This window comes from Carassius carassius, chromosome 49 (assembly GCF_963082965.1).
Source record: "Carassius carassius chromosome 49, fCarCar2.1, whole genome shotgun sequence".
Taxonomy (NCBI): Eukaryota; Metazoa; Chordata; class Actinopteri; order Cypriniformes; family Cyprinidae; genus Carassius; species Carassius carassius.
The window spans coordinates 15,759,231-15,787,112 of NC_081803.1; the positions used below are offsets into that span (position 1 = coordinate 15,759,231).

General features: G+C 36.3%; 1 protein-coding gene across 2 annotated transcripts; it reads right to left on the bottom strand.

Annotated features, from left to right (window-relative positions):
* Positions 1–206: 206 nt before the first annotated feature.
* Positions 207–27,793, bottom strand: LOC132132593 (ubiquitin-like protein 3). Of its 2 annotated transcripts, none has more exons than XM_059545027.1 (6): positions 27,523–27,793; positions 27,140–27,306; positions 7,385–7,493; positions 4,060–4,146; positions 1,739–1,816; positions 207–318 (listed from the first exon to the last, which is right to left on the bottom strand). In XM_059545027.1, exons 2-6 carry the CDS (start codon positions 27,164–27,166, stop codon positions 266–268), a joined length of 354 nt encoding a protein of 117 aa, XP_059401010.1. In that variant the 5' UTR covers positions 27,167–27,306; positions 27,523–27,793; the 3' UTR covers positions 207–265. The 2 variants fall into 2 exon arrangements, with proteins under 2 accessions (XP_059401010.1, XP_059401009.1); XM_059545026.1 differs by having other exon boundaries at positions 27,140–27,394.
* Between the last annotated feature and the right edge of the window lie 89 nt (positions 27,794–27,882).

Consider the following 27,882-nt stretch of genomic DNA (forward strand, 5'->3'; position numbering starts at 1 on the left):
GTGTTAGAAAAGGTGGAAATGTGTGTGTGAAGGTGTTAGAAAAGGTGGAAATGTGTGTGTGAAGGTTGGATGTATTTTATTTTGCCTCAAATATAGTCTATGCAAAGCCGAAATGTTCTCTGATCCATGTCTCGCCCTCTCTCTCAGGTGATTTTTTCCTTTCCAGGTGAAGTGAATCTCTTGCTCGTGGGAGTCTGGTGTGATTAGATGTGTTTAAGCAGCATGGGCGAAGGATGACAGGACACACTCGTTAAGGGGGATGTATTTACAGGATCACACAACAGTTGCTCTCTCCAGTCTTTTCCCGGTTCCTCTGACCTGAAACAAAAACACAGAAGCTTAATACTTTTGCAGAAAAAAATGGTTCTGTTCCGAAACCTACTGCCTATCTAGACAGCATTTTAGAGCATCATAGAAATTCTGTTCTTAAAGTTCTTTATTATGTTTCTTTCTAAGATGCATATGTCATTCTGTATATATTCTCTACTCAGAATTAAACCTTGACAAGCATGTTAATCTTATTTGATATAAAACGGTATTGTTTATACTAAAAATAATAATTAATAATAATATTGTTAATTACTATTTTAGCAAATAATTATCTGCCATGTACTGTATTTTTATGCTTATTAGAGTACTAAAGGAATTGGCTAAAAAATAAAAAATGTTCTGTGCATTTTTGTGTAAAGGAGCATTTAAAGACTCTAAATCAATCACATACGAGGCTCTATTTCAGAGACAGCTACCCATGTAGACAGCAAACAGCATGGAAGCTCACTAGGGTTTAGAACAGAGCCATGGACTTCAGTACTGATAAATAAGATAAATAAATCAAAGTGCTTCAGCATACATAAATTATAAAAAACATTTTATTTAAAATAGAAACTCCAAAAGAACTGAGAATTAAATTTAAAATTTAAATTTATGCATTTAGCAGATGCTATTATCCAAAGCAACTTACAGTGCATTCAGGCTATCAATTTTTACCTATCTAATATTTTACCTAATATTACCTCATACAAAAAAAGAATGAAAAATGGAACAAATATATATTATGAGCACCTCATAAGTAAGAATTCCATACTTTGTATTTTAATTGTATTGTAATTATTTTAATATTAATTTTATTTTATGTGTGGTTTCTGTTATTTTATTTTATTTTACACTAAAAATTGTATTATTATTTTAACTAGGGACTGTGTAAATGTAAGGTTTATATAGGGTAACCCTTAAATAAAATCTCTATTTCTATTCCTCTATTTAATTAATGCTCAATATTACCAACACAAAATTAACCAGAAACTCTCTGTCAGTAACCAGTGTCCCTCATACTCAAATGAATAACTACAAATACATATTCTACATACATCATTTTTTTCTATGCTGAAACCATAAATCAATTGTGCATCATCTGTCTCAATTATCATGAAAATATGCCTTCAGTGCAGTATTTGCATAAAAACATTTTAAACTTACAAAACGTTAACACCTTTAATTTCTGCTAATATTGTAGAATAAGCTCAACAAGCATTACATTTATCTTCCTATTTTCACTCAGAACTGTCATGTGACTGGGTCTTTTATATTTTGGTTAAACAAAACTGAAATATTGCTGGAGGGTGAGAACTGTTCCTCATGTAAACTGGTCATTTTTTAACAAAGTGAAGGCTGCAGTGAGGCAGGGAGCGTGTGAAAAAGTGAAGGAGTGGACAGAAAAGACAGAGGGCAGGATGGTTACCTTGGGAATTTGGCTCAGGCAGCGTCTCTCTGGCAACTAAATGCATCACTGTGGTTTTTCCGAAAGGCAGTTTTAAAGCTGCAAGACATAAGAAAAAAAAGAGTGTTGGACTGAAAGGACACTAGAGACAAATGCAGCTGTACATCTAAGACACCAAAGTCACTTTTCAAGGGGATGAAGTCATAGGACTGAGGACCAGGATGACATGTAAACCCCTGGATGAGAGTGCAGTATTTAAGCCTGTGCCTTATTGAGAGCCGTCACGGACTCTGAGAGCAGCGCTGCTGCCTTCTGCCCCACAAACACACTCGGTCTCCATGCCTTGGATCTCTTGAATTAAGAAGGAGGCAGCTTCAGGAATATCAGTTGCACGCATTTGGGTGCATTCCTCATTTTCACGTACTTGCATGATTTTATAAGTGGTTAAAGAGATTGCTGGTGTTTCCACCTTTGGCTACAACAACACAGTGACACAACTTCCACAGTACTTTTTGTTGGTCGATGGCAGAGATTTGAACCCAAACCAGTTCCATACGTTGGCTCCCAAACTCTGGTATAGCCTTCCTGATAATGTTCAGGGTTCAGACACACTCCGTTTAAATCTAGATTAAAGACACATCTCTTTGGCCAAGTATTCAAATAATGTATCTCATAATTTGTGACTGCAGTTGTATCTGATCAAATGCGCATTATTATTCTTTAGCTTTGGTTAAACAAATTAATTTTACTTGGTTGGAACAGCAGCTAGGCTAATTATGTCTCTATTTGTTTCTCTGTTTTTCTGCCATATGTACATAAACTGAGTCACCATTGATAAGCTACTACTAAATATTATAGAAACATTAATTTTCTGTACAGTTGCTTTGCAACGATTTGTTTCAGAAAAAGTGCTATACAAATAAAATTGAATTGAACTGCATTGAACTGAATATGACAGAGAAGCCTCCCTTCTTTTATCTCTTCGACATGACTTTCTGGGTGTTCGCTCATCTCTTGAGCTCTTTTGCAGTTCCTACTGTTAAATCTCATGCATTCACAAACTTTAGTTGCCCATACCGTCTGTTGTTTTGTTGCCGTTGTGTGTTTGAGCAGGCGATTTACGCTCTATTAATTTGGTCTGTTCCGATGCTCTATGTGTTTAATTACTAATGCTTGTGTATTACAGAGAGGACAAAAATGTTCAGCCACGACCAATTACAATTTGCAAAGCATACCAAATTGAAAAAAAAAAACAATATAAATGCAGAATTTTAATTCATGAATATATAACGGTATCCATGGTATAGCAAAATCCATATCATGGAACAACATAAGTCATATTCAAACCCCTAGTTTTCACTTACTCCGTTATTCACCCATGGGTAAACATAATGACAAATCCCCTGGTTATGAGTGAAAAATATCAGTTTAGCTTTCACAGGTCACATATATTTAAAAGGCTTCATCAAATTTAAAGCGAATCTAGGACTTAACTAGGATTTATTTGTGTAATATGAGGAAATACGTATTTCTACAGTCTTAACTAATCACAATTTAGGGTATATTGCATGTCTGTCCTAGCCAAAAACAAACAAACAAACAGACAGATAGACGGTCAGACAGATATTCATATACTTTATTATACAGACATTGACAAGCCCACTCAATCTTTTATTGTTGCTTGAGGAATGTCCAAACAAATAAAAAAGTGCTTCCTGTTCACACCCAAAGAATTTCCTCTCCTCCCTGTTCTCTCTTCCTGATGACAGGTCTGCTGGCCAGTGTTTTCCTACATTCATAATCTGCTCCTATCCTTCCAAGCTTCATGAAAAACTTGCTTCCGCATTCTGGGAATATTTTTAAGTCAGTAAACTCTATTCAGGACTTGAGAATAGTAACATTTAGGTGTATAGAGACTGGAGCTGAATTTTTTGGGTACGTCCTTACAATCAGCTGAACTATGATGGAATCGAACAACACTGCACCCTGGCCCCAAAATAAAGTAAACCAAGACAAAGTCAAAATAAATATATGTGCTATCTTAACAATCCACAGGGACAACTCAGATTTAACTCACAGAGAAAATCCAAGCAACTTCTTATCTGTCAGACCCATGATTCTGGACTGTGAGGAATAGGGCTGGGTATCAAATTCAATACTTTTTAGGAACCAACCGAACTGCCTCCATACCATCGAGTATCAAAAAATGTCTTCAAAAAATTGTCATTCGACATCGGATGTCCATTTTCTACAAGTTGGTAAGATTCTTTAGGGTCTTCATGGAATGTCTGTAACATCCTTAAGAAACCTAACTAAATGCAAAAAAAAAAAAGGGGGCTCACCTCCTAACGTCACATTGCCATGTAGGAATCGGCCCTGGTAGATGAGGCGCAGGATGTTAGGACTGCTCACTTGCTCCTCTTCCCAGTCTGTTAAAGACAGAACAACTTAGAGGAATTGTACACAAAATATACAAACTGTGATTGGTTACAGTGTCATTTTCAGCAGTGCAATTCATGAGAAACATAAAAGGAGAATTTCCAAAAAAAGCACAAGAAAAAGACCCAAATTTCAGTCATACACAGAAGACAGATAGTCATCCAGGTTTGTAATAACATGAGGGTGAGGAAATGAAGACAGAATTGTACTTTTTGGGTGAACTGTCCCCTAGAAACACACTAGTCTGCACACCTCCACGATACTGATCCTTAGTTTTTCACTATATTCTTTCTTAGGGCTGGGCGATATATCTAACGATATGATCATGTGCATCTAGTCAGTAAATCTGGTTCCGTGATTACCGCTAAATCGCCATCACCTGCTTATAATTGGAGCGGCATTTAATAGACAGAGCCGTAGATCACTGACAAGCTACGCAATATCGCGTTCATTATCCCAGATGAATCGCCTTCGATAATGAACGCGATATTGCGTAGCTTGTCAGCTGCTAGATTTACTGACTAGATGCGCATGATCATATCGTTAGATATATCGCCCAGCCCTATTCTTTCTCTTCGTTAATTTATTCATATGACCCACCCATCCCTTTCTCACTCTAGACTCAATCAGTCATAAGACTCGAATGAGGGTCATTCTGTGTCCTCATAAGGTCAAGCTCCGCTGTGCTTGTATGCTATGAATAAAACTCAGATTTAATCCCGGACCACCCCAATGGAGTTTACGGACTATAAAACAAAGAAGGCTTTTCTTTTCCCTTGCTTTTAATCAATTCTTTTTGACATAATTAAAGGCTTATGGGAAAAAAAAGGCTTAGCTAAAATTTATATACATTTTATATATAATATAAATTAAATATTTATTTATTAAATATCACCTTATATTGCTTAAGAGGAAAAATTATGGGGCAAGAAACAATAATAAAAAAAATAATTCCTGCAGAAATAAGACTGGTTTAAGATGGTTTAGGTGGTCAGTCACTCAGAAAACCCTTCTAATGCTTGCAAAACAGATTCACCTAACCAGTTTGACTAGGCTTGGGGAGTCCAGTTTTTTTTCTCAGCGATGATGATATTACCATGTTTTTTTAACAAGGAACCATGGTAATATATATATATATATATATATATATATATATATACATCAAATAAATGCTGTTCTTTTAACTTTCAATTCATCAAAGAACCCTGAAAACATTTACGTCAAGTTTTCCAACATTGATCATTCTTGAGCCCCAAATCAGCATATTAGAATGATTTCTGAGGGATCATGAAACACTAAAGAGTAGAGTAAAATGCTGCATTTTAAAATAGAAAACAGTTATTTTATATAGTAGTAATAATAATTTACAGTTTTACTGTTTACTGTATTTTTGATTAAATAAAAGCAGCTCTGGTGAGCATAAGAGACTTTCCAAAACATTTAAATAATCCTACAAGCCCCAAACTTTTAACCAATAGTGTAAATATCAAAATACTATGGTCTCATACTGTCTCAGCACCATGGTACCACCACAGTATTTTTTAGACATGAATCAAATGGAAAAATGCTAAACTTGAGCTTGTGGCCACATCCCTGAAAGCACTTGTCATTTTTGATGGGCTGCCAAGGCACAGTATAGAAACAGATGAAAGAGGAGTCTGGACGCCATCTGCTCTTCCCTAAAAAGCAGTATGTGTGTATAATAACCTACAAATTCAGCTAGAACAGTATCTGTGGAATATTTTAATGAAACCCCATTTCACATGTGTCGGGACGGCCAGACAGATGTATAAACACACAAACTCAGACGCTCTGTTTTTACCCTTAAAGGTCCCATGACATGGATTATTTCCTTTTCTTTAAATGCTTTTTAATGTTTCCTTAGGTATACCTATATTGTTAGTATGATTTTTACATTTAAAATGTAGAAATAAAAAGCATTTTTATATCCTGATATTAGCCCTCTGGCTTGAATGCTCTGTTTGAAGGGGCGTGTCTGCTGTGAGACTCCGAGTAAACAACAACTGTTGTGATTGGCTGACATCTTTGCATTTGAAATGCGTATTACATGTGGAACCCCTCTCAAATATATATATAAATATATATTTTTTTTACTATTACAGCTGTCGAGATTAATGAATCGTGGAAGTGTTGATTATATAATTATTTTTTCGATCTTTTCCCATCACATGAAAGGCTGCAGTGATGAGCATTGAGTAGACAGAGTCTGTTTATCGCGTGAATGCAGTCATCTCGTCATTATTGCAACACGTTTTCTCTCACAAAATGCTTTCACCGCAACTAACTGCAAACACATGAATACAGTAAGAGCTTTGTTGTGCAGCATAACAGCGTCATTCATTGTAACGGCAGTTTAGGCAAGAGTGTAGATATACTCGCGATGTGTGACAGCTCCGAAAAAAAAAGGGAGCGTTCTTTGATCGCTCTTTGTAGTTAAATCACAATTTAAATAACAGATTTCTTTCATGCTGCTAAGAGAAACAACGTGAAGTTGATCGTTTAGTCACTGGCTTGATTCACTGATGCATAAACAGTATTAAACGATTTAGAAAGAAAGTCTGTGTGAACTTGAACACATCAGAAATCACTGATCACAGATCAGGCATTAATGAACATGGTTACTCACTGTTTGTGGTGGTGCTGTCGAATCCATATCATAAAAGTCTGTTTGTAACGCCTGTGCTGACATTGCGACTGAATTATATGTAAATATTTGGGCGGGCAAAGCAGAGAAAGGGGAGGTAACATTTCTCCTTATAACGTCACCAGGAGGAGATTCAAGATCAGCCCGTTTGAGCTTCCATTTTCTCAAAGGCAGAGAAAGATAGCAAAATCTCGATTTACTGTACACCGATTAAAATTTCTAGAAACTTGGGGACCATATACAGGCTAGGGGAACTCATTATAATGTTAAAAAACCTCAGAAAGTGAAATTTTCATGTCATAGGACCTTTAAATACTGTCACTGACTTTAGATCAGCATACAGTGAGTGGAATCTAGCTCTGCGCAGGATTACCACTCGATCAGACTCAGATTTGTCTGCGGCACAGATTATCTGAACACAGAAAAAGGATGTAAAGAGGAATCTACTCAATGCTGGGAAACAATAGCCTGAAAATCCTTCACATGAGTCAACCGTTTCAGTCTACTTATAAGACACATTAAAAAAAGAAAATGTGTGTTTTAAGATGTGAACCACCACGAACCCATTGGCCAGTTTTCGTACACATGCTTGGCGATGTCGGCCGCGGAGTCATTTGGTGAGAACAGGAACTCTTTTGTCTTTCCACTCACCAAGATGAGTCTCAAGTTGATCTGAAACACACACAAACAACAGAGCCATTAGAAGCTTGGTCAGAGTCCACAACACACTACTTCAGCATCAACACGAAAACGGCATTCACAGCCCATTTTAACTCTAGGGTGACGTATTCCCGAGTTTCATACCAGAATAGAGCAAGAACCACCAATAAAGAGTTCTCAGCTCCACTTACCATGTTTTAATATATTCTGGAAATCAAAATAAATGCGCATGAAACAAGTTGTTTACATTGAGTGGAAATTAAGAATGAGATTAAATAAAATTAAATTGTTAAAAATAATGAAAATAAACATAAATAATGTGAAACAATGCGAAATAATTGAAGGAAGTAGGGTTAACTTTAATTTCATATTGGCTTTAAGATCCAGTTGAAAAAAATCTCTAGAAGAGAAGAATACTAAATTATGTAACAGCACAAACATGACAAGAAATAATTTTTTGAGCATCACTACTGTGATTTTTTTGACACTAACATTACAATGGCAAGTTTTAAATCGAATTTTCACCCATAACATAATTATATAATTAAATTATATTTAGCCTAATAACTTAACTGTAGAACTTCCAGCAGTTATTTTAAATTAAAACCATATGTTATTTAAAAAAAAATCTGTCTCTATTTTTGTAAAATAAATAAACAAATACATAATGTTATATAATAAAAATGCTAATGATAATAATAAAGTATTTTGGTTAAAATAAACTTAATGTGAAAAAACAGGCCGGAAAAATCTGAAATAATCTGTCCTATTACCATGGTATATTAACAGACTAAAACAAAAAAGGTTAAGTTTTGTTGATGGAATTTTGATTGATTTGATGTCAATATCACTCTGTTTTCTCTGAATCTTGGCATAGTTGGCATAGCTTTATATAAAGTTTCAGTATGGGGCGATTTATTGGACGGTTGAGAAATTCCGTCATGAATTTTCCACATGTCCTTCATTGTGTCCTTTCTTTGATTGCAAACCACCAGTTTTACAGTCAGCACAATTATGCTGTTTGTAAAAGTACTCAAGCAATACAAATGACAAAACATCCTTTATCATATTCATTCACTTTCCATAGTGTCACCCATTTAAAAACAAAAGAGCAGGAGGCATCAAACAGAGAGACAGGCCTCGGGGCAGTGCATGTCCAATGCACGTGTGTTACTATGCAAGTCTCTGACATCAGAGAATCCAGTATTAAGCTCCTCCCACTATACACACGCGCGTGCGCGCACACACACACAAACTGCCAGCTGCAGTGATGTAACAGAGTGAAAACCGCCAGATGGAAACAAAGATCCTCCTAAGCACTTTATAGACCAAATTAGAGCCAGAAGCAAGCCTGCTCTTCCAACCACTCATTCAGAAATCACAACACACACACAATCTTAAGTCTCTTTCTAAGCAAAGAGTATAAGTCAACAAACACCCACACACATGCATGCACTTGCACAAGTAATGGTTGGATGAACACGCAGACATACACATGCAAATCTAATTTAGGCTCGGATCCGTATGTGGCTATTTGATGAAGGCACCATAAATGAAGGAAATACCAGAGGTAATCGAGTTATCAGTATTTCTGTACACATTTTAAATGTGGCAATTCACGTCTTTTAACAGACGTATGTGGATTTATATACGTCAGAAAACAGGAAATTAATGCAAAGTGCAACAGAATGCCCCCATCCTCAAATTAGTATTCATATCCTTCAAATGTAAAGAATAGACAATAAATGTGCTACATAAGAGCTTTTGTAAATATGTTAAATATTCACTACTTTTGAAAAGTTTGCAGTCAGTAAGATTTTTTAAAAAGAAATTAATACTGTAATTCGAATATGGACACATTAAATTCAAGAATGACAGTAAAAACACATTTATAATGATGATACAAAAGAATTCCATAGAATTATTCTTCAGCAGAACTGTTCTCAAAATCAATAATGAGAAGTTACTAGAGCACCAAATCATCATATTCAAATGATTTCTGAAGGATCATGATAGTATTAAGTCTTTATATAACATTATATTAATTTGAAAAAATATATATATATTAAATTGTAACTACATTTCACATTATTACCGATTTAACTGAATTTTTAATCAAATAAATGATGCCTTGGTGGGGACAAGGGAATTTTAAATTACAATGTATGAACTTATTTTTATTTATCTTTATATTGTATAATTTTAATATTTAAGCATTAATTGGCTTATATATGGCTATGTTTGACATTACTGTCATTGATGAACAGACCAAAATGTATTAATGCATTAATGAAACAGACTATATAAAAAAAAAAAAAAAGCTTTGGCAATTAATCAATGTATATTTTCTATTTTTAAATATTTTTGATATATTCCAAAGAAATACTGTATTAAATAAGTGGTCATTTAATTGCAGCAATTTAATTATATGAAATACATTATATTTTATTTAATTATATTATATCACTACCAATAGCTCACCCTTTTCTTTACACTGGCATCGACATTGGTGATTAAAATAAAAATTAAACAACATTGTGACAAAAAAAATGTCTGACATTGTATATTTATTAATTTTTTAAAAATCCACCTTTGAATCAACTGCCCTTTTCAGATGACATCATCAAGCCTTTACCAAACAATTCTCAATGGGCAAAATCTAATAAAACCCTGCATTTTTTCTGTCGTGAATATCTTGTTAACTTAAAATACATCACATTAGGAAGTAAAAATAATTGTCGTTTCATATTTTTCCATTTATGAAGACGGAACTGAAAAAGGCATGTCCTTCTCCTGCATGGACTCAATCAGTGAGCTGGCATTCACCAGCTAGTGGTTCATCAGGATGGCAGTTCAATTGAAATGGAACACCTCCTAGTTTCCATAGAGATGGTAACCGTGGCAGCGGCTCATCTGTGAGAGCGCTGACCTGAATCACCTGCAGGCAGAGTCTTTCTTCATCTGTCTCCTCCTCTCTCGCCGCAGCTCATCTTACATTAAGTCACTCCATCTTTCCCACACCTTTGTGTAACGATGACATATCATCTTCACCTAGTGAATGCCAAGCAGACGTTGATTTATTCAATGTTTCCAGATATACGCAGGAAGGAGGAAAAGCTCTAATAGCAGAAATATGTATTATGCTGGGATACGTCTGCTCGAATCTCCTTGGTGAGCAGACAAAATTTCACTATATGACGTAATACGACATGCAGCGATGCCTCTGAGGAACTTCAACAACAACAATCTCAGCAGAAAACATCCGCTGGGGAATGATTTCATAGGCGAGGATGACGCTGGCACTGGTTATACCCCCTGGCAGGTGGTTCCCTCTCTGTGAAGACAGTAGTTGCTATGTCAAACATTATTACACTACTCAATAGCCATCTCTACTACTGCATCCCTACAAAATATTTTCACCAATCCCAGCCCAACAAGCCCAGACCCCTGAAACCAATCCTTCAGGGAGAATGTTTGATGTAATCACACACAAACACACTTTCCTAGGAGCATGAACAACACGCACCTCACTCGTGAGGCCACAGGAGAGCGATGGGATCTCCTGTGTTATGGAAAGATTTGCTTATGTGGAAACAGGATTCATACCAGAGAAACACATAATGCACAACAAAGGCTCTGCCAATAAAGTCATTCCATGTAAAAATTGGATTTAAGATATCAAATTCATATTTCAGCATTATTTTTAGTTTTTAAAGCATGATTAAGAAAAAAAAAATTTAATTAACTGAACTGAAATGCCATGACTTTACAGAGTAATAATAATAAAAAAGATTTTACATAGGTTGCACACAAGAAATCTCTGACCAAATAAATATAAAGCTTTACAAGATAGTATTGTTATATATGCATGATACATATACACAAAAAAATACATGGAAAAACAAACAATTTTTTTATTATATATTTTATATACATCTATTCATTTTATACAATGTTGCAATAGTCGACCGAAATTCACAAATAAAATATAAAATGAAACAGGATATTTCTAGGGTAGGTAACACTTGTTAAGTAGGTGTTGGCCAATGGTGATAATCTTAAAAAAAAGGCAAAATATTGCAGATTTATTGGTTTTTTAGTATGTTGATATTACGCTCAGGGTTTTATGCACTTTTATAGATAATAAAAGGTCACTGCAAAATTGCAATGGATAATATTGCATAGTGACACCTGTATTGTGATACTGTGCTGCAAGCTGCTTGTCGATGCTAAATAACACCCGCAGAAGTCTTTCCATACCTGACTGTTTGAAAACAGATATGTCATCCAGAGCAGGTGATTCAGGTTAGCTACAGTTAAAAACAGAGCATGAAATACTAGAGATTTTTCTGGTGTTTGCAGTTTTGCTCACAAGTTGAACAGGAGATTCTCTGCTTGAGACGGATAAAAAACCCAGTGAAACATAGAGAGAGTGAGAGAGAGAGAGAGCAATGCTGAGTCTATCAGACAGGACTTCTGAACTAAAAGTGAACTAAAAGCCACAACAAATGCTGACCACAGTGGATGTGACGCGTCGACCGGCTTTGTCCATCTCAAAAATAGAGGTCTGCCAGATTGTTCTGGGAATGACATTTACGCAATAGGGAACAGACACACACACTCAGACCACTTATGCAACCGCACATCAATGAAAACAAAATTACATACGATCCCTCCAGCTGGGATTTGTCCGTTTTGGACGGAGTGGAAATTAGGGAGTTATTAAAGTGAAGTGACATTCAGCCAAGTATGGTGACCCATACTCAGAATTTGTGCTCTGCATTTAACCCATCCGAAGTGCACACACACAGAGCAGTGAACACACACACACTGTGAGCACACACCCAGAGCAGTGGGCAGCCATTTTTATGCTGCGGCGCCCGGGGAGCAGTTGGGGGTTCGATGCCTTGCTCAAGGGCACCTAAGTCGTGGTATTGAAGGTGGAGAGAGAACTGTACATGCACTCCCCCCACCCACAATTCCTGCCGGCCCGGGACTCGAACTCACAACCTTTCGATTGGCAGTCCGACTCTCTAACCATTAGGCCACGACTCCCCTACATATGGTGAGATTGGCTAGGTCTGTGTAAACTGGTTAAAGAACAATGACACGACGTTCAAAACCAACAAAAGTCACCTGAAATATGTCTGATTCACAGGAAAGCCACCAGGGACTGAGAGCACAGTCTTATCAAACAAGTTAAGTTGTCTCATCAACAAAATAAGGACTTACTTTAGTTCACACTACAAAATTCTTCCAGGATCAACATGTTATTTATAGCTGCGGTTAGTGCCATCCACTTGTGATCAAGAATAATGATGGATGGGGAGAAGCCACAATAGGAAAGAGATAAAAGACAAAGGTTTAGACACGACAAAGAAAACTCTAGAAGGAAAACCCATGTACCCCAGGAATAATATTATAGTTCCGTTCATTAGCAAATATACAACTGAAGTTCCATGCTGGCTTAAAATATCATTATGGCCTTATTATACTGTAAAATTAGCATTTATTAAGACAAAAAAACTGTACAGTATTCTGATAGTACATTTGACAAATCAGCTAGAATATAAATAAGCATAGAATTGTTGTTAAAACTATTTTAATGTTATTTTATAACAATTATTAAGTTTTTCATAAAACTTAAAAACATTTTACAAAAGGATATGGAAAATAATTTATTTCTAAGGTGCAAGTTATTAAACTGAAAGAAATTGTCCAGCTGTAATGTTACTTCATTATAGAAATTCTTAGTACTTTTTCTAGAAAACATTCTTTCATCAATTTTGGTTAACAAACCAGTGTTTATGTTTGCAAGTCTAAAACACATGTGAATTAATGCACAATGTCAGAACGTCCTTATTGTCAAAGCCTGCTAATGTGACTGATAAAAATACTTCAGTTTATCCAAAGCATCACTCAGACAAACTAACTAATCGTATAAATAAAATGACATTACGAAAAGGGCTCTCGAAACAAAGGCTATAATCTTAAGAGATCTTCAAAAAATGCTTTAAGCATGACATAATCAGTCAGAACAAAGGATAAATAAAAAATCCACACAGAATTGAGAAAACATGCCCACACTGCTCAAAAGATGTTTTCTCTTTCTGTGCCCTGAAAATCCATTTCAGTCAGGCACAAAACTCATTCATTCTACTCGATGGATTCAGAGTCTGCTTCTGTGTGCAATTTCAACCTGTCATAAACTGAGGAGACAGAAAAAAGAAGCCATCCATCTTCCTCCTGACAGCATAGCGTTGGTTCAAACAGTGTCATCTCTGTCTCTGATGTAGATGAGACTGAGGTGGTTTTGAAGACTGTGATCACACTCACTCATCTCTCCTTCATCAGTCAGGGCGTTAGCGGGATTTCTCCTGCATTATATTGAATACATCATAAAAAAACATTTGAGCCACGAATCAGCACATGTAAATGATTTCTGGATCATGTGAGACAAAAGACTGCTGAGACTTTATTTTTGAATAGTTACTTTTGAATAGAACGTGCCTTGTTCCACCTCTGAAACATTTTTTTTTTAAGATTAAATCAGTAAAACTTATATATATATATATATATATATTCTACGAGGACAAATACAGGAAGACACACCTTTGATTTCAGGTTCTGTCAGCCTGAACAACCCAGTTTTTTTTATTTCTCAACATGAGACAGAACAGGTTGGTCCACTTTGCAAGAGATCTGATTTTCTCTGGTGAGAAAGGTAAAACCGCTGAATACTGTAAACACCCATTGTTTGCGTGGGGGATTTGCATAGATATTCAACATTACAGGTCACCTTCACCTCTTTCTGAACAGATGAAATGGCCTGTTTGGATTAGCAGGGGTTAAAGCCAGAAACATGTCCAAAATGATTGGGAATGGAAGGATGAATGTCTAATTTCAGCCAGAGCCAAAAGCACAATCACAATCAGCATGTTTAATAATAGCAAATCTCAGTCAGCAACTAGTCTCTAGAGAGCAAATGATTTCCTTCATGATATTGGGCAGAATGTTTCGGGAGTAGAAATTTGAGACCCGGCCATTCATTTTCCTGTGATGTCTTTCAGATGTGTGTCAGATTCTTAAATTCTCATTATGAAGTGCGCAGCACAGGAAAAAGCGATAATAGCATCAAATGACATGAGATCTGAGAATTAGATGGCACATTTAGACATGGCAAATTAAACTGAGAGAGGGCCTTTAGAGTAATTGTAAAGCTTCCTGTCTATCTCCAAGACCTCTGCGGATGGTACAATTTTATGCAGGAATTTGAGAAATGATTTGCAGTCATGGGTGTGCGCACACACATGGGGACATCTGCCATGTACAAGCAACACAAAAAGTGGCTGGGTGTTCTCTGCATGAGTTGATGTGTGGTAGGTTGAACATAAAGTGACTGATTTTGCTCTCAGCTGCGTTTGCATCATCATGCTCATAACAAAGAAAGGAATGGAGGAAAAGAGCGTGGGAAGTATTACCAGAACATGTGAAATGGACTGACAGACAGATATAACTGCATGGACAGATACAGACATAACTGGATGGATGGAATCATTGTATCATTTAGAAAAATGTATTTTAACTTTATCCATCAGAAACAGTAAGTTCATCAGCAGAAAAGGAAAGTTGAGGTGGAGCAGGTGATTACATTTTGCTAAAAATATTGGACAAACCTTTACTTTGCATTGGAAGGTAAACAATAATGTCATGTTTACTTTAAAATCTAAAATTAGATATTTTTAATGAGGCTTCCCTTTGGTCTCTCTGCTAAAGGCTCAAAAGGCGTGATTTTCTCTTAAAGGGATACTCCACCGTGTTTTCATATTAAACTATGTTTTTCCCTTAACTAAGACGAGTTGATACATACCTCTCTCATCTCAGTGCGTGCACTCAATCGCTTTGGCGCGCGGTGACACTTTGAAAGCACTTAGCTTAGCCCATTCATTCAATATGGGCCAAGCAGAGAAGCTACCAAACACCTTCACGTTTTCCCTATTTAAATACAGTTACTCGCGTAGTGTAACTCGACCTAGGACGGTAACACAAAAAAAAACGTTGCGCTTTTCTAAGCGTGTAAAATGGATAACTATATTGTGTGGCGGAATACCATGGCAAGTGCTTGTAAGCACTTGTCCTGGCGCAGTAATATCTTCACTAGAGGGAGCGGGGGCCGGTGAGAGGATTTTTCACGAGTGAAGATATTACTGCGCCAAGACGAAGTGCTTACAAGCACTTGCCATGGTATTCCGCCATACAATATAGTTATACCGTCCTAGGTCGAGTTACACTACTCGAGTAACTGTATTTAAATAGGGAAAACGTGAAGGTGTTTGGTAGCTTCTCTGCTTGGCCCATATTGAATGAATGGGCTCAGCTAAGTGCTTTCAAAGTCACCGCGCGCCAAAGCGATTGAGTGCACGCACTGAGACGAGAGAGGTATGTATCAACTCGTCTTAGTTAAGGGAAAAACATAGTTTAATATGGAAACACGGTGGAGTATCCCTTTAATTTTTATAATGCTTTAATGAACATAATGTCCCTTAATAATCATCGGCATATATCTAAGCAGACAAGCAAGAAAGCTCTGGTCTCAGCTGTCGTTATTCAAAACTTCCATACAACACACAAAAACAGGGTCTAAAACTTTATTTCCATGATAGATCAGTCTCAATAGCTACGGTAAGAGTGATCATTTAGCAAGCTTTTTCTCAAGATGTCTAGAACGTCTTTAACTTCCATTATCTTGCTTTTGGTCTTCTCCCCGACTCACTTGAGCAAATCGCATGGTGGCCATTAGCACCACAAAAGCTAGTTTCAGCTTCCGTGCTTAATCACGACCACAGAACACCAGCAGCTGCAGTCTCAGCCTGTCTGGATGCCCTATCAGCAGTCCTGAAGGTCAATCACTCACACAGACACACTCACATGCACTCATCCAGCCCAAACGATACATCTCACCGGATGGGAAAACAAGGGCTTGGGTGACAATATCACTGAAATCAATACAAACCCCGCCTGATGACGTGCAAATTACAATCACATAAGTAAACATGGTTTCACACTGGTGGTAATAAATTCTGATTCATCTTTGTACAATCTGAGCCTAATTACACACCTTCAATAAACACATAAGCAATGTGTGTATAGTGGGGTTAAATAAACATATGTAGTACTGAAACATGATTCCCTTCAGGTGCTCTAAGGAAAATGTGACACATCATTAAAGTCACAATGTTAAATGATCTCTTTTTACTGTTAGACACATGCAACAATTTCTGATTATGAGAATGAATAAGCAATTATGGCTTGGACTATTCTACATACTCTACTACATATAGAAAAACCTATTAATGTTTAATCAAGTCGATTTCTGCATATTCAAAAATTCACACCCCTTACAATCACACACACGCACACGCGCACACACACACACACACACACACACACACACACACATATATTAAACTTTCGAAAATATTAATTATGAAATATACAATATTTGTTTTGACATACAATTATATTTAATTTTCTGATGGAAAATCAGGATAAACACAGATGATAAAAAGAAGAAAGTCAATATCTAATCTCCTGTAGACAGATGAAGACAGGCAGCCTCCTTCCCTGCAAGGCCCTGCCCACATGCCTACCGCTGAAAAAGGGCAGACATCTGCACAAGGAGAGAGTAGGGGTGAGGGGACACATTCACTTACCTCCCCATCAATGAGACGTCCTGCTGATAGAAATGTCCTTTTGATAGTAGCCTACCGTATAACAGCCATGTATTACAAACCTGCAAAACACCCTTCTCATTCCTTATCATACACATTCTCAAACAGAATTAATACAGCACCGACAAAGCTCCCTGCGCCAACTTCCTGACTGAAAATTATTTTTTCATTTTATCTTTCAAGCAATCCCATAGAAGGTTTTTCCTTATAAGTCATGACTCTGGTCTGTCCTACAGCTTTTCCTTGTTATTTCTGTCAAACAAAGTGCATAATAGTATTTAAAAAACACCAGTTCTAAGCAGTGGCACAAAAACGGGGTATGCAGTATATTCAGTGCATAGGGGTGCCACACATAGAGGGACGCCATTTTGCCAAAATCATTTTGTGAAAATCTTCTTTAATAAAATGTTATAAATAATCAAAAGCTTAGTTATTAAAAATAATTAATGCAAACAAATAAATAAAAAACATATGCATGGATAATTCATTCACAATAATAGTAGGACTGTCACGATTCCTCAATTAAATTTGAGTAATCAATTATTAAAAAAATCCTCTACTGCATTTTGTCCATGTCAATTAACCGGCAAAATACCAGAAGTGGCAAGTTCCACAGACAAGATTCCACAAAAGACATTAATAAAACATAGTGCTATTGTGAATTCATAAAGGCTGTGATGCTGTGATTCAATTAAATAAATTGGCTTATATGCACTTTATTTATATTCGTGTAGGTTACATACTTCTCAGAGTGGCTTCATTCACAGTCAATGCTGCTCCACACAAACAGTTATCATTTACATGCACGGACCGTCACAAACTCCAACTTTGCATATGCTGTTTGCATAGTCACAACTTTGCAAATTCTGAGTTGCTTATAGCATTCATCTGGGAACAACATGCACCATTCTATTAGATATACAAAGTAAATAATTTATAAACCCACACCAACACAGGAGAATACGTCATCATTTTTCATTTCAGTTATTTTTCCTAACTGACAACCGACGCTCATTAATTAAACTTTAAATTAATTTAAACGTTTAAATTAACGATTCATTAATTAACATTGGTTTCCCGGGGATTAATTCCACATGAGCAAAAAGCAGCAAACACAAGAACATGAGGATTCACATGGACATCATATCACATAATGCACCTGCTGTGCTATATGATTAACGCATAAAGCACCTATGATTGCTTGCTTTTGATGTTTTATTTGAACCAATTATTATTCCCTCATTACTATTAAATATGCATTTTAAGTAATTTCAAAGACTATTGATCGCTTAGGCCTATTTTTATTTCCAAAAACAATGATCCAATTACTCGATTAAACATCAGAAGAATCGACCGATTGCTCAATTACCAAAATAATTCTTAGTGACAGCCCTAAATAATAGCATTTAGAAGATGCTGACTTTAAAAATAAACAAAACAAGCTGACATGTTTCATTACTGTGACTTAGTTCAAACTAGAAAAAGAGAGAGGTATGAAGAGGCCTCTAGGAGAAGGAAATCTGGCCTGAAATTTCACTAAATTACAAGAGAATGCTTGTGCAGTGATGTCATAAAGGCAAGCAGGAACCACTGTTTACAGTGGAACAACCCTCTACAGTCAGTCTCTACCCAACTCACATAAAGCTCGCACAGAACCACCTCTGGAAACATGTAAAAACAGATATATGTTGATTCAAGTCCAGTAATGAATATGTAGAAACACCGCAGAGAAGTTAAAACAACTTATAATAAGGCACTGAGAACTATTTACACAAACTGACGTTGAATCACTCTTACTTTCCATGACAGTGTGTGAGTGAGTGAGTGAGTGAGTGAGTGAGTGAGTGAGTGAGTGAGTGAGTGAGTGAGTGATTGAGTGATTTAGGGCTGGGCGATATGGAGCAAAAAATATATCTCGATATATTTTGCTATATCTCGATATACGATATATATCTCGATATCTTTACAGGAAAAATAACCCCCCAAAAACTACTGCAAAAACAAATATGCCAAATATTACATGTTTAGGGCCCTATGAAACTTTTTATTTTTTCTTCACCATATGTTTTATTGTTACCTAATTCTGTGTTTTAGCATGTGTAATTATTTAAATGCATAAAAACAACTTCATTAGTTCTTAAAAAATTCTACACTAATTCTTACAATAGCCTTATGTGAAATGTTTTTTCCCTTCAGAAATTCTGTGTATTTACATTTTTCTGGTTATCAAATGAAGGCATAAAACATTAATTTAATTTATCTTTTAATTATTTAAAATTAAGCAAACTTTATTTTTTGGTAAACAAAGGGGATTTACTATTAAAAATAAAACATGGAAGAAATGTTGTGTGATTATTCCTTTAAAAATTATGTTCGTTTCTTTTTAATAGTAATAGTAGTGGGCTATGTACATTCTGCTGAACAATAGTACTAGACTTCTGGCAAATACTTTTATTTTGACGAACCGTTACAGTTCTGTGTATGTGATACTACAGTCTATGATGTGATATATGACGCTAGTTTTACTCAAATCAAACGGTCAGATGCTCATGAAGTGACTGTCAGAGCAGTTCTGGATGTGTTTACGTCCTGATTTAGTGAGATGACAGAAGCTGAAATCACCGCGAGCGTCACGCACGCTTCTGTGTGTTTAATGAATGAAGACGCGCTTCTGCGCCAACACAGACATGCAGGATTCATATTTAAATCGACCTTTACAGCTTAATATTTGCATATATTAGTCCATATCGTGATATGATATAAGTGCAATGACCTACTTTTGATTAATTAATTCAAAATTTGACAAATGCCGTGCCATTCCGCGTTAAACTGTAAATTCTGTTTTTATGACTGGATTCTGCGATTCCCTTCGCGTTTTCTGCATCGTGGAAATCATTGGGCCATACAGTAGACATCTGCCTGCTGTTCGCCCGATTCCGAAAACCGAAGTATCTCCATATAATGGAGCCAGTTGTCCTTTTTTTTGAGACTAGTTCTATACACGCGAGGGGAGGGGGGACAAAAGCAAGGAGGCGGGGGGCGAGCGAGCGGGGGCGAGCACAGCACAGAGAAGGCAAACAAGGAAAGTGGCGGAATCAGAATTAAATATAAACAATATATCGATATTTACGATATGTCAAAATCCATATCGTGTTTAAAAAATATCTCGATATATTTTAAATATCGAGATATCGCCCACCCCTAGAGTGATTGAGTGTGTGTGTGTGTGTATGTGTGTACGTGAGCGAGTGAGCACCTCTCTCGCAGAGCTGTTGTAATTGTTCCTCACTCTACTGAAAGGATCCTTTATTGAGTGAGTCTGAGCTACTTCCTCCCCCTTCCTTCTCTCTCGCTCCCTCTTTAGCCTTTAACCCTTACTGACCCATAACACCTTTTGGAGTTATTCATTTTATGCAAATCGTACTCCCCATGTTATACTTGATGCATTTATTTAAACAAACACATATAGATACAACAAATACCAAACAGTTTTTGCTTCATCTCTGTATGTTTATGCTGTTTTTCATCATAGGGCTTTGCTAAAATAATCAATATAGCATCATTCTTTTTATCAAAAAATAAATTTCATCAATTTCATATAATTTTCATTGATAACCTTTTCTACAATTTTGCAATTTTCAAGCAGTTCTCCAAACGAAGCTTTAACTCTTAAAATGATGTTTGTAAGCATGTGAGAGACTTAAACTGATACCTTGCCAACATGCTGAGTATTTTTTACACGCTGTTGATGCAGGTTTATTAGCGATGTTTTGCATTGTGGCACATACAATGTGGTGTTTCATAACATTTTCTACAACTTTTCCATCTGTTATACACAATCCTGACATACCCCGTACCTTTCTCCTGATGTTTTCTCTCGCTTTGGCCACCACTCACAGTGTTCAAATAGTGGCTGTTCATTGCAGGTAGACTGACTGGGGTCAGAAGTGGTGGGTCTGTCTGTCTGTCATGACTTTATAATTACCTAAATTACCTATAATGAATAAACACTCAAAGGAAATGATTTGCATTGCGTACCCAAGTCCTTTCTATTGTCTGGTTCCCTAATGAGTTCTATTGATTTGAGCTTGATTACATAATTTTTTAATTTTGAAAAGTCTCAATGACAAAGCTGGTTTGATTCTGCAATTCAGAAACCATGCTACTTTTGCAATGTGTGTCTAAATTACAATGTAAAAAAATATTTTTTTGAAGTCTATCCACTTCATTGTGTATGATTTTCCTAGTAGTTCTCTGCCACTAGGTGGGGCTTTTGAAATAAAATAGTGGTTTCCCCGATTACGGCTTTACACAAAGCAGAACTGCACTAATAAACACTGCTTTAAAGTAAAAAAAAGTGACAGTAAAAGCATTTTGGGAAAGATCAGGCATTATAGGAAAGATGAAATGAAAATGCCATCAAAACATTTCTGAAGACAGTCAGTCCCCTTTAGAGATACAGTCATATAAAACCACCCACCACTAATTGTCTTTGGAAATGTGTATCTCATATTTGTTCAGTGAAATCATAAAAGTCATATTAAGCCATATCAGGATTCTTGTCTTTCTGTCCCCAAATATAAGACCTCTTGAAATTATAATTAAGACTTTACTTATAACATTAAGGTATTTAAGTCTTTTTATGGTCTTAAATTTGCAACTACTAAATTGAAGATTTTTTAAGGACCCTGTATTTAAGATCTAAACCTAAAGCTGCACGATTAATTGAATCCAATTGTCATGCGTATCTTGTCAGTAAAGCCAGTTCTGTAATCAGCAGTAAATCTCCATCACGTGCTTTCAGAAGGAGCAGCATTTACTACACAGAGACGTAGTTCACTGATAAGCTATGCACAATCGAGTTCATAATCACAGATATATTCACGCAATAATGAAATTGAAGAAATCATTCTGCGATTACAAAAGCTGTTAGCTTAGTTTTTCTGTGAACTACGCTCTGTGTAGTAAAGGCTATATGTTATACAGTACAGACCAAAGGTTTGGAAACATTACTATTTTTAATGTTTTTGAAAGAAGTTTCTTCTGCTCATCAAGCCTGCATTTATTTAATCAAAAATACAGAAAAAACAGTAATATTGTGAAATATTATTACAACTTAAAATAATAGTTTTCTATTTGAATATACTTTAAAAAAAATAATTTATTCCTGTGATGCAAAGCTGAATTTTCAGCATCATTACTCCAGCCTTCAGTGTCACATGTAACATCCAGTCTATCACATGATCATTTAGAAATCATTCTAATATTCTGATTTATTATGAGTGTTGGAAACAGTTCTGCTGTCTAATATATTTGATGAATAAAAGGTTAAAAAGAACTGCATTTATTCAAAATAAAAAAAAATTATAATAATATATATTCTAATAATATATTTTCTTTACTATCACTTTTTTATCAATTTAACACATCCTTGCTGAATAAAAGTATTGATTTTATTAAAAAAGAAGAAAGAAAAAAAAATTACTGACCCCAAATTACTGACCAGTAGTCTACTGTATATTGTTATTATAAAATATTTATATTTTAAAGACATAGCTTCTTTTTTTTACTTTTTATTCATCGAAGTATCCTAAAAAAGTATCACATGTTCTGAAAAAATATTAAGCAGCAGAACTGTTTCCAACTTTGATAATGAATCATCATATTAGAATAATTTCTAAAGGATCATGTGATAATGATCATAAAAATTAAGCTTTGCATCACAGAAATAAATGATAATTTAAAGTATAATACATTTAAAAACAATTATTTTAAATTGTAATAATATATCACAATATTACATTTTTTTCTGTATTTTTGATCAAATAAATGCAGGCTTGATGAGCAGAAGAAACTTCTTTCAAAAACATTAAAAATAGTAATGTTTCCAAACTTTTGGTCTGTACTTTATACTTTATTATAATAAAACGAACTCAGATAAACCATATATTGTCATAGTCTTGTGTTTATTAGTCTCGTTGAATCAATGAAAGCAGTTAAATCTTCTGTTTATTTAGCAACCGCTATAGGGATCTCCTGGGTTTCTTCTGCGATGCGTATTTAGAGTTTCAGTACGGGAGCGACCTCTGGCCTTCAGATGGAGATTTACTTCTGATCACAGAACCGTGCTTCACTGAAAGATACTCATGACAATCGCAGCTTCTGCCTAATAACAATTTATCACCTTTGTGATTTAATTTCGATTAATCGTGCCCTAAGTGCAGTGATACATTTAGGTAACCCAACTGGAAGATACGATTCCGATCCGAGCCCCAGGATGTCGATAACATTCCCAATAGACTTAATATATATTTATATATACATATACACACACACACATATATATATATATATATATATATATATATATATATATATATATATATAAATAAAATCAAATATCCTGTTTTACTCAAAAATTTCACATTACAAAAGTAAAATGGGTCACAAATGCCATTTTATGTCTACAGGACATATCAAAACAATATAACTACCACTCATAACAAGAACAACCTCAATTCTTCTTTACATAAATTAAACTTCTGAAAGTGCTGAGCAATGATACTCATGTGTGTGGATAACAGCCATTTAGGAGGTCTCTCCGTGACATTCCTCCTGTACTAATTCCACCCATAAGCATAGAGGACACAATACCACATGACACCACACAAATGGCGCTTTTCCACTGCACGGTACGGCTCAGTGATGTTCACTTTTGGGGGGTTTTCCACTGGGTACAGTACTTGGTTCTTTTTTTCAGTACCACCTTGGTTGAGATTCAAATGGCGCTTTTCCACTGCGTGGTATAACTCGGCTTGGTACGGCTCAGCACGGTACAGCTTTGCTCAACTCGAAAGTTTAGTACTTTATAGTGGGCAGGATTATTCACATGTCATTATTGTTGAAAAACTTTTTAATTCTGCATCACCCCATCAAGCTCTCGCTGGATCGGCTCCTCCGTTATCAACGAGGAACGTCTGTACTTCATCAACAAGACAACGAAACAACCATTTTTGGGTTGTTTAAAAAGGTGCGCTCATTCAAAACAGTTGAGTTCGCTCCTTTGCTGGCTGTGCTGATTTAAATCTAGCAGTTCTTTTGTGTTTGTGTTGCAAGTTCAGTGACGCAGGTATTGATGATCCTCTCCTGCCAATCCTTGATCAGCAGAGTTTACATGTCACGTTTTGGTAACGTTACGGTTCAGTTGGAACCTCAACTGAAGTGGTACTTAATAGGGCTGCACGATATTGGGAAAAAATGACATTGCGATATTTAATTTTTCTGCGATATATTGCAATATGAAATCTAATCTAATTTTTTCTTACAAACAAAAATTGGGTGAGCAGATTTATATTCTCATTTTAAATGATTTAAACATCGACACCATTGTGTCAATTGATTAATATGCGCGAGGGAGAGAGAGCAAGACAGTGCTCATGTTGTTTGAAGCGCGCTCTCTCTCTCTCCCTCTCCCTCTGTCATGCTCTCTCTTTCTCTCACGCTCTCTCTCTCTTGCGCTCTCTCTCATTCGTCAAGGGCCGGGGAGCAGCTGGCCCGTACAGTTAATGAATAACGGATCAATTACCACAGCCTACATCCTGCGATGTGACTATCGTGGATTCGTACATCGCGATATCGATGCTTAAACGACACATCGTGCAGCCCTAGTACTTAAAAAAATAAATAAATAAATAAATTGTCTGTTTCGTTGTCAGTTGAAGAAGTACAGACATTCCTTATAGCGGTTCCTTTATAGCAGTGGAGCAGATCCAGCGAGAGCTTGATGGGGCGACGCGGAATGAAAAAGTTTTTCCGGAGTCATGGCAGTAGAGGCGTGCAACTATAACGACATGTGAATAATCCTGCCCACTCTAGCGATACTAAACTGCAGTGGAAACGCAAACCGAGCCGTGCCAAAAGTTACGCGTCATACCACACAGTGGAAATGTGTGAAAAATTCTCCTTCACACTTCAGTCTCACAACTGATCAAAGCAAACTCTTTTAAAAGAGTATATCTGATGTAGCACTTATAGGCGAAAGGCTTCCACAACATTTCGTTGCTTTGAAACACTGAGAGCTCTCCACAAAAAAAGCCCATTCATTAAACTGCCCACCCACAAGATGTGTATGCACACACACTCCCATTGTTTGACAATGCTACCCCCAACTGAATGCCCCTCAGTTGGAGACCACACAATGATTCAAAGTTTTATTTTGTGAACATTTCATCCTAAAACTGAACAAGCTGTTCCGGGAGACCAAAAAACTGCACCTAGTCTAAACCCAAAGGTCTGGTTATTTAAAGTTTTCAAAGATGACTTTAAAAACCTTCTAAAGCTAGCTTAGATAATAAATACCTGACTTTGGGCTATAACAAAAAAAAAAACCTTTCTATCTGTAGAAATCTCAAGAGATGCATCGTCATCAACAGGGACGACTCGCGTTTCTGGCCTTAATAATCAACAATATGTGGACCTGCTCTTTTAATGCCCAAAGTTGCCAAGGGAGCCTTTCTGATGGCCAGATTTACATTTTTAGTGCTACTCAATGGCAGAAACAGAAGAAAGACTGAATGTTTACTGTAAGGGCTGATCACATCAGCCCTCAGTGTACATTACATAAAAAGGAGTCCCTGAAATGTCAGAACGTTGGCATCTCTTGAGTTTGACAGCCAGATCAGCTGTTTGGCCAAAGCATGATTGACTAACACGCTGGGACACAATGTTACAGTTTGGAGCCAATAGAAGGAGTTCTTATTTTTTGCTTTGATATTAGTTTCAATATCTTACACAATGAGGGCTGTAATTTATTGTTTTTAAGCTGATGTCCCACATCCTCAGATTCAAACCACCGACCTTCTGGATACTCGTGAGCACTAGCAGCACTACCACTACCCAGGGGGTTTGTTAATATCAATCTATTAGACCTTACATCATAGTGCAAAGCTTGAAATGTCATTGTAAAAGCATGCAATGAATATTATAGAGAATCTATGACAACATCCCTCTGGACAGAAAGATTCTAATGTTGGAGTTTCGGTTTGAGCATTCGTTCTGAGACATTTTCAGTTGTGCAAACAGGTAAATAACTGTTTTCGAGTCTCCCTGATCACACTTCCTCATTATCAATCTGAACAGCACTGTGGCACATCAGATAAGATATCTTTACACTACTGCCCTTCCTGACTGAAGTGGAATTTTGATAGGGTTATTGCCGGATAGGCAAAAAGCGATCCAAGACATTTAATAGCACTGTCCATCTGGATTTCCTTGGGTCAATCTATTTGCCAAAGCAACAATGAGATCAACTGACCTTCTTTAATCTTTGACAAACACTTGTTATAACATATTTATGCCTTTAAACTAATTAGTATATATTTGTATGTTACAAGTAGGCCTGCTTGTCTTTTAAAAACTTTACTATTAAGAAAAAAAAGACTACTATTTCACTATTCATTAGATTCCAGTACTCAGGCGGCATTCCTTTGCTACTAGTCAGAATCTCAAAAGTGATATGTAACTATTTAATTGATACTAGTAACAAATGGCAATTTGTTTAACTGAATTCTATCGGGGTCTGTGGTTCATACATTACCTATTCACTTCAGACTAGTATGTATTTCAATTGTTGCTTGTGGCTATTCTAGTTCACTACCAAAGAAACATTAGGTACTAGTAAGTATTCTTTTGTTTTAACTGTAGCTAACCTGTTAGTATAGTGGAACAATATAACAAAGGAATAAGTACTTAAGTATCAATATCTAATGTAAAGAATAAACATCTCAGTAATAGTTGCCAGTCATTTCTTTGACCACAACATTTTTTTCATTACGTTTTAGTACTTAAACATAAAAATAGATACTAGTTAGTTTCAAAGAACATTTTACCAACACCACTAAACCATTTGAAGGATGAGTACAATCTTACCATGTCAACTGGGATGTTTCCCGTCATCTTTAAAACGTTCTGTCGTATCCTCACTTTAGATTAAAAGTTGTTTTTCTTCTTTCAACTTGCTTAAGTAACAGCAGGTGGCTTGTGTTAAAGCAGCTGCTCATGCAGAGATCACTCGTCTGGTTATTCCTGTAGGTTCGCTGGTAGAGAGAGGTAGTTAAGCGCAGGCAGGAATATGTTGTTCTTCCTCAGTCAGGCTTCCGACTTCTTGCTTTTTCATGGCATAAACTTCAAAACGGAGAAAAAACGGATTTCTGGATTTTATATTTCTGTGGGAGGACACCCTCCCATCCAGAAATAAAAAAGATATATATTAGGAAAAATGTTCCTACGCCATAGGAAAACAAAACACTTACAATTCAGCCATTGGTATTTGCAAATATACCGAGAAATGAGTTCCTCGCGAGTCCGCAATAAAAAATAGACAGTCGCCTGTTAGAAAAAATGCTGTAATTCGACGGATTTTTTCAGTCTTATATCCGTCTTCGTCTGCGCTCGCTCTGCTGTCATCCTGCCTCAAAAAAACATGGCGGCAGTTGACGGGGGTAAGGCTGAACGTGGGGAAACCAGAGCTGGTGAGGCAGATAAAAACTGCGCGATGTCGATCGCTATGTGTGTGCGCGCGGATGAATACGCACGCCCCCCAGCAGTTAATATAAGAGGCGGAAGAGAGAGAGAGAGAGAGAGAGAGAGGCGAGCCCACAAATCCATGCGCA

Coding starts and splice junctions, on each gene's coding strand:
- LOC132132593 (XM_059545027.1), bottom strand. CDS start 27,166: ATGACGGGAAACATCCCAGTTGACATG. Junction 4,147..7,384: donor GTACGAAAACTGGCCAATGG/GTTCGTGGTGGT, acceptor TGTCTTTAACAG/ACTGGGAAGAGGAGCAAGTG. Junction 319..1,738: donor GCCTGAGCCAAATTCCCAAG/GTAACCATCCTG, acceptor TTTTTGTTTCAG/GTCAGAGGAACCGGGAAAAG.